At 33.6% G+C, this 12,223-nt stretch overlaps 1 protein-coding gene across 1 annotated transcript in view; it reads right to left on the bottom strand.

The window, feature by feature from the left end:
- Window positions 1-3,239: 3,239 nt before the first annotated feature.
- The window catches only part of LOC137639083 (uncharacterized), a 19,705-nt gene continuing 10,721 nt past the window's right edge, over window positions 3,240-12,223 (bottom strand). Inside the window, exons 2-4 of the mRNA XM_068371407.1 lie at window positions 7,442-7,500; window positions 4,608-5,565; window positions 3,240-4,164 (exon numbers count right to left, since the gene is read on the bottom strand). Coding sequence (XP_068227508.1) covers window positions 3,984-4,164; window positions 4,608-5,565; window positions 7,442-7,500 — 1,198 coding nt within the window. The 3' untranslated portion in view covers window positions 3,240-3,983. The remainder of the gene's footprint in view (window positions 4,165-4,607; window positions 5,566-7,441; window positions 7,501-12,223) is intronic.

Below are 12,223 nucleotides of genomic sequence, written 5' to 3'. Positions count from 1 at the left end.
ATAATGAAAGATCGGCCAGACAATTACTGAAGGCATTTTCTCATCATATTGCTGTCTATGTTTCGTAATATGTACATTATTATTTTTAGAAGCTTTTAGCAATGTGCTTTACTTTTTATTATCATATTATTTAACAAAGACTACTCTTTCTATTTTCAAACTGTTTTTACTTACCTCAGAGATTTATTTAGCAATGTGTTTTACTTTTTATCATTATATTATTTATAAAGACTACTCTTTCTATCTTTAAACTGTAGCGTAGAGCATATCAAAACATTCCATTTTTTTCCTGTTAGTGTCATAATTATTTATTTATAATTATTTTTTTTTCATATTAATAAGTATGCCTACATTTTCAAGTTGAAAAATAACAATAAACAGAAATGTATTGTGCGTACGTACAGTATGTAGGTACGCACAATGCTACTGCCCATATCAAAACATTAGTATTCGTTCATTCATTTTAGACAGCCTTACCTTGGGTAAGACACGGGCTTAAACATTAGGGATACATTTTATTTCATTTAGCTAAATAAATAACGTAACATATTTTTCCTTTTAATGTTATGCTTATTAATTTAAAATTAATATCATATCAATAAGTAAGCTACATTTTAAGCTAAAAAATAAATAAATAAATAAAAACTACAATGAACAGTACTGTATTGTATTTACGTACGTACAATGCTTGTGCTATAATAAAACAGCTTGAAAATACTAGTGTGTAAAAAAGGTAGGTTATTTATTGAGAGATATCACCAATGAATATTAATAGTATTACTGTACATTACAATAAATTAGCTATGGTTAAAAATATGAGCGAGTCGAAGAAAACGGTTTAGTTGCGCATGATAGAAAACGTACAAAACTCTCTATATTAAGGGTAACAGCAATAAAGTATACCTACAGTACGTATGGTACTGTATATTTCGTATAATGTACAGTGCTTTACCGTTGTCTTTACGTATTGTTTTAATTGGTGTTTGTGAGCCAAATTCCTTATATTTTTCTAGAAAATTTCTTAAAACTATTCTTAAATGATTCTAAATTTGTCTATGAATGTAGGGTGTGTTTCAATGTAGGTGTTCAAGTTGACACCAGCATATATAATGGTGTATTACATTTGAACTGAAATGAATAACAAAACAAATCAATATCTTAATATAAGTATAGAAAAATAGGTCTAAGATTAGAGACAGTTTAGGATATGACAACAATATAATACAATCATAATGAACACTTAAATCACACGAGAATAAGTAGTTCTGTAAAAATAAACAGAGTCCTTACCCGGTATCTCCAGAACACCCAATAATTAAATAAACAATTTCTTCAGAGAACCATCGTACACAGGGATTCACAATATGAATCAATTGTAGGGATTAAGGACTCAAAAATGTTTAGAAAACTGACGTAAACAACAATCTACGTTCCCAAAACGTCGAACCCTTCCTGAGATTTCACAAACATAGAAGTTGACTGGACGACGGCACGAGGTGGACTGAGTCTGAGTACCAGTGAGTGGGGGAAGGGATCCGGGAGGACCAGGATAGAAAGGGGTAACGTTCATTATAGCACCCAATAACACAAACATATCAAAGAATACAAAAGATACAAAATATCTATTAATTATTATTACCTAAATTATTTAATACACATTGGTACAAATATAGTACAGTATTATTCATTATTAGAATAGTCAAATCAGGTAATTTATTCGGTTATTTTAGCATTTAAACAGTTAGGGATCACTATATTTTCTACAATGGATACATTTCTTGATGTTATTACACGTTTTAAATATCAAAATAGGCAATTATGAGAATTTTTAAGTATTCACGAATTTACCCTATTCGCGAGGGGGTCTGGTCCCTAACTCACGCGAAGGGTGTGTGGTGGTAATTGTATAGGCTAGCATTTGAGTATAATATTTAAACAATAAACTCATCATAGAAAAACCTCTATTTGAATTGCTACCAATATTTTATGTCCCTTTGGTAGATTTTTTTTTTCTTTTTATAATCGTAATACGTATTAGTATCATCATCAACATTTCGTATAATTCTTTCCTTGATAGTTTAAGACGTCAGAGCTTTCTCCAATTTGGAAGTGTATAAAATACTAGGTGCTATCAGAGGAAAGTTAGAGAGATGGTAAGAAACACATACATTAATCAAACGATTAAGATAGGGAACTTCTGCCTTACAGTACAATAAAGGATTAGATTTATCCGTTATTCCTGAAGTAAAGCATTGCTCCCGTCCTGAAATGGATTGCTGAAGTCATCAAAAGAAAAGGCCACCTTTGAAGATGTGACAGAGAAAGAGGTGGAATTGTTGTTGGTTGGAGATTCTGGATGAATTGAGAATGGAGCAATTGCAGAAACGGAGTTGGAAAGAAGATTGGTTATTGGAAATAAATGTATTCCCGAGAATATTACCAATTATGTTTAGAATATAGTAAATGGCCACGGAAAAAGATTACTTCATAATGTTAAAGCAGAGTGAGAAGCAAGATTAAATCTTTATGGAAAGAATGTTGGGAGATACTGTACCCAAGATCACCATTATTGTATTTGATTGAAGCAAACGATAAATTATATTTTAGTTGGAAAGGAAAGAAAAAATGTGGCTTTACAGTATATACAATTAAGAATGATTGGTTGGATAAGAGAATACGAAAATTATTTGAGAAGGAAATGAAGGACCTGTGGGCCAGTGTTCATAGGGAAGTTTTTAAAATTCTACCAGGGGCAAAGCAGGACGTGTTTACGGGTAATGGAAGGCAATAAAATGGATATATAAAGAGTAAAGGGTTCGGTAAAATGTTCAGTGGAAGAAAAAAGGGTTATTGGAGGTGCAGTTAAGTGGCAGAAGAGAACAAGTGTAGGCAACAAATAATATGGATAGAGTAGTCAAGAATAAAGTGATGGAGAGATGGGAGAACTTAGAAAAGCACTTAAAAGGAGAACACAAATTTGCTTTAAAGGAAAGTAAATGTAGAAAGAGGGAATGTTCAGGATAGAAAGTTCAAATGTAAAGGTGTTGTCCGATATGAATGCAGATAATAGCTCGATGGGTCGAGTATTTTGAAGAATTGTTGAATGCCAACAGAGCTGACTGATTATATGGGCATGGAAGAGTTATCTCAATTGTGAATAAGGAATGTGGACGTGTAAGAAAGGTAATTAAGAATTTAAAGGAAATATATCAATAAAGGGCAATTAAAAAACCTCCAAATAATCTAGTTTTGGTTTTATTGTCTATTTGTTGAACAAACATAAAACAGAAGTTTCCACGAAATGGAACATAACAGCATTTGTAAGTACAAATGATTTATCAATTAGATTACAAATTCATCTACTTTGTACTACGTAACTTACGTGTCTTGTATCTTTTTTTCATAAAACTAAAGTAGACAAAGAGTAATCACTATTTATAAAAGTGGAATTAATACAGCATTTATCAGAAGAATGATAATAAAGAATTTATATCTGGATAACAGATTCATACTCCCTAATATATTTTCTATTGAAAATGTGAATAGACCTACAATTTTAGGCTAACATATTCAATAACTTGGAAAAGCAACAATTTGTACATAATTATTATTATATCAGGTATAGTCCAAGTGTTCAAAACTCAGTAGTGTTCAAAATTTCTGGATTTCTATCAATAAAAAAAAAAAATCACACGATCACCATCGTCAGTTGTTAATGCCTTACCTTGAAGCTTTGTTCAAAATCCTTTCTTTTACCTTAATGAGAATTTTGTAATTGTCTGACCTTGTTTACAAACACTAGTTTTTAACATATCTTAGGAAGAAGGTGGACACAACTATGATCACTTGCCATACCCATTTATGCTGGGCTTTTTTTCGAAATAAAATAATTGCCTTTAACACACTATTTTAAGTAAAATCTGTCAATATTCAGAAGCATTTGCATTTAATTTCTCAATATATAACAAGCTGGCATTAGGCTTTTATTTTACAACGTCTCGGTTCAAGTAATAACTAACCATTTTCATGAGGACACTTCCGTTGACAGGGCACAAAGGGTAATTCAGACTGCAGTTCCCCTGATTTTCACCCAACCTTTTAGCTGCCGTATAATCTCCTGCACCTCCCGGAGGCAGGAGGCCTTCACCTGGTTTAACTGTGGGACTGAATGAAAAATACACGTGTTAATTGAGGAGTTGTTTCTCTTCACAATGTCAGATCATCTTATTGCACAGACAAAAAGTGGTGTCAATTCTTTATTTTTTTCCGTGGGTGGGGCTGTTTATTAACGTCTCATACCATATTAGAAGAGTAGTAAATAGAGTAATGAAACAATTAAGGCATCGTAACTCTTGTAACTTTTAAATGGGTCATATGGAAGATTTTGTTCATTTATAAGAAACGTGATATTAGATTTGTAAGAGAGAGAGAGAGAGAGAGAGAGAGAGAGAGAGAGAGAGAGAGAGAGAGAGAGAGAGAGAGAGAGAGAGAGAGAGAAAATGTTGTTAAGGCATTAGGACATCATATCTCAAAGGAAGCGAGACAGTTTGTCAAACAAACGTCACAAAAGCAAATGTTAACTAAAGAAGCATTCATCTTAAACTTACCCCACTAAATTGAGAACTGCCCTTTGCTCATCATCCAAGTCCTCTTCCCTAAGACCTGCCAGTTCACACACGAGCCTCAATCCACACCCAATCACGTCTTGCTGTCGAATGAGATCTAATACTCTTCGAAGGGCTTCCGATTCCTCTCGATCATCTTCTTCTTTTGCTTGACGCCGACGTCGCCTTCTGTAAATTTCGTTATTTTGGTATCCTCCACCACCATGATGGGTTCCTTCTCCTCCTCCTCCTCCTCCTCCCCCACCACTACCTCCATAAGTACTACCTCCGCCTCCATTTCCGTGGTGTCCTAAACTTCCGCTGCTTTGGTGACCTCCGCCTCCACTTCCATAGCTGCTTCCTCCAACTCCATGACCTCCGCCACCTCCATGACTTTCTCCACCTCCGGCACCATAGCCTCCTCCACCTCCTCCTCCTCCAATACCGTGGTGACTTCCTCCTCCACCTCCGGTACCATAACCTCCTCCTCCTCCTCCTCCAATACCGTGATGACTTCCTCCTCCACCTCCAGTACCATATCCTCCTCCTCCTCCTCCAATACCGTGATGACTTCCTCCTCCACCTCCGGTACCATAACTTCCTCCACCTCCAATACCGTGATGACTTCCTCCTCCACCTCCACTCCCTTCTCCGCCATAACCATGGTGTCCTCCTACACCACCGCCTCCACCTCCATGATGACCACCACCTCCATGATGACCTCCACCGCCTCCTCCGCTTCCATAACCTCCTCCACCTCCACCTCCGTGGCCACCACCATATCCTCCTCCACCTCCGTGGCCTCCACCATAGCCTCCTCCTCCTCCTCCCCCATAGCCTCCACCTCCAGTTTGGCCACCTCTTATCTGGAGAGCCGCAAGAATTCCGATGCCAATTGCTTTAGCAGCTACCCAGGCTGCTGCTCCGAGACCCACTCCTCCAGTTAGCCCGGTGAATCCACCTTCATGTTTTGGAAATAGAAGTTTGAGAATCTTTAGCTAATATTTTGGAAATATCTAAGTAATATTTCTCGAAATTTATTGGGAATCTTTAAGTATTTTTTTCATGAAACTTTTTTGGGAAATTTTTAAGTATTGTTTCTTGAAACTTTGGAATCTTTAAGTATTGTTTCTTGAAACTTTTGGGGTATCTTTAAGTACCGTAAGAGACTTTCAAGGAATATTTTGGGGATCTAGCCTTTTTCATAATATTTGACATTTTTTGAAAGATAAGCAATTATCTCAAATTTTTTTAATGATATTTTGAAGATTTATAACTATTATTTCTATAGTTTCAACATTGTTCTTATGAGTTACTAGATTTTAGTATCTGTAAGTTTTATTCCGGAAGCGTTCGTGCAGTATTGTATAGATTCTTGATATTTTTTTGGGAAATGTTCATGCAATGATTTGGGAGTCTTGAATTAATAATTCTGGATTTTTCAAGTAATTTTATATATATTGATAGTTTTTGATAAGTACTGAAATAGTTCTGACCATTATTTCGAGAATTCAAAAATAATTCTATAGGGATTTATTATTGGTTTAGCTCTATGAATTATTTTTGGTTTTAAGTTATCATTCGATAAATTGAAATGTTCTGAAGATTGTTATATATATATATATATATATATATATATACATATATATATACATATATATATGTATATATATAGATATATATATACACACACACACACATATATATATATATATATATATATATATATATATATATATATATATATATATATATATGCTGAGGTTTCCTAACTATGCAGTGTTGGTTGCTGAAAGCTAAAAGAGACAGAAGAAACTGCTAAGAGGTTCCCAGTAAAATTGAAAGTTAATGTTAGGTAAAACCGAGTTAATGAGATCCAAGATGATGGATATATGAGTGTGTATGAACAGTGGAAAAAGGGACTGGTTGAATCACTTCAGGGTTTATGAATAAATTAAACAAATTGTTGCATAATGTGATCCTCACATGCGGTTATTCAGCAGGTGTAGGTATGAGCGAGCTAAAGCTGAATTCTGAAATACATTGATTCTAATGAAGAAGTTCAGAAAGACAGCTGAAGGGGTGTATGGAACAATTTCACGGGAATCACTGTCTTTTAAGATTAAGCATCGTTTGGCGCCCTTTCTACACCGGAAGAATCACTATGTGTGTGTTAGTGTGAATGATTAAGGACACTAAGAGACAGAAAAAGGGAGATATGCATATAAGAGCAAACTAAAGTAGAGGATATTCTAACAACATGTAAGAAAAAGAAATGGACACGGGCACAATATATAATGAGAATGACAGAAAATTGATAGGTATTAAGAATAACAGAATGGGTCCTTAGATTCCTAAAGAAGTATGGGAAGGAAGAGGAAACAATGGATTGACGAACTAAGAAAATTTGTTGGTCAAGATTGGCATAGGAAATTGAATTTAAGAAGAAACTAAAGACATTACTTTTCACAAGATCATATGATTTGGAAGATGCTACAATCAAAGAATTGTATAAGTTATAATGAAAATGTTTCGTTAGATGATTGATATGGACCCGCCCGAGAAGTAGTTCACTCGACTTCAGTGGAGGGTTGGATTTAAACCCAAAACAAGTAAACAAGTAAGAAAAACCAAAAACAGACGCCAGTGGAATGACACTTCTGAGGCCTTTGGTCTGCAGTCTGCAATGGCCTAGTTACGGCGGATGATGATGATGAATGCGAAAATTATTTGTGTAGGGCTAACTTAGCCAGCTTTCTATTATGGAAGTGACCAATTTTGAGGGACATATTTGATAGAACGTAATTAATATTTCAAATGATAAAACTTTTTCTCACCGAGTGCTATTGCTGTGGCTGCCATGATGATGATGCGTGTAGAAGTTTTGTCAAATAACCTGAAAATAGAATACAGAATTTTGTCAGATACAGTAACACACGCATAAATGTAATTTATACAGATTTTTACTAAGGAGCTTTATTTAGCATGTGATTCCTCAAATACACAAAAGAGATGTTTTATTACAGAAAGATAAAACTCAAATGAAGGAAGTGTATTATGATAGTAGTCTTAAATAACTAAATCAATAAGCTTTCAAAACGAAAACAAAATTTTATATGACAATCAAGAAAGCAAAAGAATAGATAGATGAAGTGAAGAAAATATGAAAATTTTAATAAGGCACACCAAATTCACAAGTAAATCTGCCTTCTTTAGGTTATCGTAAAAAGAGGTTATTAACAAACTGTTAGTCATCTTTTGCGGTTTTGCTGACGCTTAAGACCCAAGGAGGATTTATTCGTATCAGCCCGATAATGAAGGAACTCATTTTTCTAAAGAACATGTTATGAGATGAAGAACCCGACAGCTGTCTGTTCATTTGTAAGTTTTTATTGATTCTACAAGGCATGATTAATGTCAAGTTCTTTTTGGAAAAACTGCAGCAACTAAATCGTCTGCAAAATCTTCTGTTAACCAACTAAAAATGAAATGTGTGATAGTAATTTACCGTTCTTAGCGACGTAATCTACTACTACACGTTCCTACAGAAAAGTAACATTTCATCTCACAATTTCTAGATTTGAATCGAAAAAGGATTTCTTAACAATTTTCGGTACCTCCTTGAAGTCTAGAGCAGGAAGATACTATTGGTTTAGTTTCATAACTACCGCCTGACAAGTAACATTCTCTATCTCAAGTCACAATAAACTATCCTTCTCGGTTGTGACAACAACAAATGCAGCCATTTCTAGTCCACTATATGACATACAGAATAAAGGCCTCAGACATGTCTTTATACATGTCTAGGGTTTGACCGATTCATCACCACACTGGCCATTGTAGATTAGTGATGATAGATGACTTGTCTGATCACTGACAGCAACCGAACCTAGTATAGGTGACCCTAACTAGTACAGCTTTGTTGAGCAATGAAATACACAAACCTTTTCACCACGTTAAGGTATCCCCTACTCAGAAAGGATTTTAGAAATACCTTATAAATATATACTAAGTATAATTGTAAGATAAAAAGAAATACAATGCTTTTCAAGAGACCTTACATCTTAAGAAGCAACTTACCACCACGTCAAGTTTCCTTTAATCCAAGAGCACCGAAACTGAAGCAATTGGCTTTCGTCATTTTGCTTTTATACCTACAACCGCTCATTTCCAATCTTCGTCCAACAAAGGAGGAAGAAGAAGAAGAAGAGGTGGAGAACACATTCGCTCAGAGTTTCTTCTTATTTCTCTTTATCTTTCTCATTTCCTCCAACCCTTATTTTTGATGAGTACTCTCGTCCCCTCTTCATCATCATCATCATCATCGGCCTGGGTGATTATTACAAATGTTGCAAAACTCGTAAATTCAACTTCGCTCGCGCGGCGAGTGTGATTGCAAGCAATTGGCAAATCTCGCATCCGCTTGGGAAATATTTCATGAAATTTCATATGATTTATATCTAAAGTTTTTTTTTTTCTTTTGGGATGATAACATTCTGTATAGACTTAAAGTATGATCCAACGTACAGTCTCCCACCCACGAAGGTGTATGACATGTGTGTAAGTTAGTTTATAATATTTTGTAACTGTCTCTAATAAGAAAAAATAATATATATATATATATATATATATATATATATATATATATATATATATATGTATATATGTATGCATGTATACTCATATATATATATGTATATATATATACACATATATATATGAGTATACATGCATACATACACCCACACACACATTATATATATATATATACATACATATATATATATATATATATATATATATATATATATATATATATATATATATATATATATATATATATATATGAGTATACATGTATACATACACCCACCACACATACACACATCATATATATATATATATATATATATATATACATATATATACTTACATATATATATATATATATATATATATATATATATATATATATATATATATATATATAAACAAGCAACACATTTTGACTGACTGCTAACGCAAGAGCCCGTGTTCCACATCCTTATTGTATCATCTTTGTTCCCTTCCTTTCTTTTCAGAGGATTTTGTTATAGCATTTCCCAAAAATACCTTTTCATTAATTTTGCATTGGGTTCATAATCCCATAACATCGTGTTTCGTAAGAATTAGATCCTTTATTGGAGGGCAGACAAAAGTTAATCCTCCCTTATTTCTAAGCATCCTAAAAGATGCAAAAGATGATTAAAAGTTCGTTGATAATCTTTTTACGATAACTTGTAAAAAGACAGACTTACTGATAGATATACTGATGTAAAAAAATACGCGAACCTTATTTAGAGACGCAATTGAAGGTAAAGTTATACGCAAAACATAAGATCATGTACCGTTAGTTTTGGATATTATTTGGTTCTCTATCTGCTTCTTTTTAATGACCAATCGTGAGACTATATCAAATTACTATGGTTTTTTTTTCTGTTGCTAACTCTCTCTCTCTCTCTCTCTCTCTCTCTCTCTCTCTCTCTCTCTCTCTCTCTCTCTCTCTCTCTCTCTCTCTCTCTCTCTCTCCTTATATTTTTTTTCTTTCTTGTCCTTTAAAAAAAAATCTCTTTTCTACTGGCCTTAACTACACTAGATCTATCTCGATAATATTTTCAAACAAATCTAAACATCAGTTTATAAACTCATGCCATTTAATTATGTTATAGACAAGTCTTCATAATCGTCCAATCTGGAATTGTATCGAATTGTAAGTCCAGTTGTAATTTTTCTATAAAACATAAAAAAACGAAGTGATTTTCTTTACTTTTTTTTTTACTTTTACGGGTTTATTTCTCGCCCTCCATCAGACACTAAAGGTCTGTTCAGGCGGGCCTTGGTGTGTGAAAATAATTTCTTTCCAGTTAATATTTTGCTCTGTATCATTATCAGTTAATTCACTAGCATTTGTACTCAGGCTTAATAGTTTTCAGGTCACTGGATCGGTTTCCAGAAACTTCTACAATAGTCTTCCTATTCATTAAGTAACTTCGCAAAAATTTCAGTGCTTCCAAAAACAAAACAAAAATACAAATCTTAGATTCTAAAACTGAGTAACTCCAATAAAAGTAGATATGAAACCGGTAATATTAGCGATCAGTAACATTAGCGACTGGTAGCATTAGCGAACAGTAATATTAGCGAACTGTAATTCCCACAAGCGACAGCCCTGGGGGCGGGGGGGGGGGGGGGGGGGAATAGAGTTTTCAATTATTCTCCAATTCAGATGATATTAAAATGATCAGTAATATTCTAATGGAAACATTTAGTAAAATGACAGGTTTTTGTAATTAGAACAAAACGATAAAAAAATACGTCATAAGGAATTATATATTGTTACTGTTATTTTCTTTTATTAAAATTCTATCATAAACCAGCTTCAGTAATATTATTGTTGTTGTTGTTGTTGTTGTTGTTGTTGTTGTTGTTGTCTTACGCTTATATGTAGATACTATTATAAAAATTAACCAATTGCGAAGAAAAATAAAATAAAGTCAGGGAAAGAGAAACATGTTAATAATCTAAGGAATGTGTAAAAACCCTAAAATTCAATAAATGAAAAATTCTAGAGAATACGAATTGTTGTATCTCAAAATTCCCGGAGTTTTTTTTGTCTATAAAAACCTAAGAAATGTATAAATGATTTCAACAAACTTAAAACTTCTTATTGCAAAATCATTACGCAATTTTTGCGTATTTCATCTCATTCATAAAATCCAGAACTTTTTATCATAGATGGAAGAAACTTTTACAAATTTGTACGTGACTCGAAGAATATATTCACGAAAAGGTAGAGAATATATTCATGAAAAAAAAAAAAAGACTTTAAACTAAAAATTATTTTAGAACATTAAATGTAGTAAGACAGTCTTTCAGAGTTGCCATTTGTACAATAATTATTGTACATGTTCGATAATTTTGGGTGAAAGACGATAATTTTAAGGCTCGTGTACGATAATCCAGTGGTAATAATCTGGCAAACCTGACTAAGACCTTTAGAGGAGAACTGGAAAAAAGACTAGAAAATTTTTAATGCTTTATTATATAACATGCATAAGTCACGCAAGTAAATGCCTTCTGTGATGTAATAATGGTACAACTTTCGTAAAGCAATAATGACTTTCATTTTTCATCTCCTATGTCACCGTAGGCAATAAGCCTTTATTTACGACACGTAATAAGACATGATCTCGCAAGATGAAATTTTTGTTGCTGTTCGATACATTTTTTTCATCTCACAATCGTAATTTGTTTGACTTGAAAACTATAGGGAATACATTTAAGGTGGAGGAAAATGTGATATATTCGAACTGATCATATACGTATAAAGATTTTAAAGTGGCATATCTTCAATGAGGCAGTAGACACAGTTAAGACTCCAAATTGTCATGTAGATCTACAGCAACACTTAGTGCAAATCTTGTAAGAGTGGTCAAATATTATGTTTAAAAGTTTAAAGGCTGCTCATGAATGGCAGAGGCAAGGGACAGGGGCATTGCTCAAGAGACAGACCATATATGCAAATGATCAGCGCCCAAGACCCCTCTCCATCCAAGCTTTTAAATCAATACTTCTCCATT

The sequence above is a fragment of the Palaemon carinicauda genome, chromosome 4, assembly GCF_036898095.1.
Source record: "Palaemon carinicauda isolate YSFRI2023 chromosome 4, ASM3689809v2, whole genome shotgun sequence".
In the NCBI taxonomy this organism is placed as follows: domain Eukaryota; kingdom Metazoa; phylum Arthropoda; class Malacostraca; order Decapoda; family Palaemonidae; genus Palaemon; species Palaemon carinicauda.
Note: the sequence above shows the minus strand (reverse complement) of the source record. Positions and strands in the feature narration are given on the sequence as shown.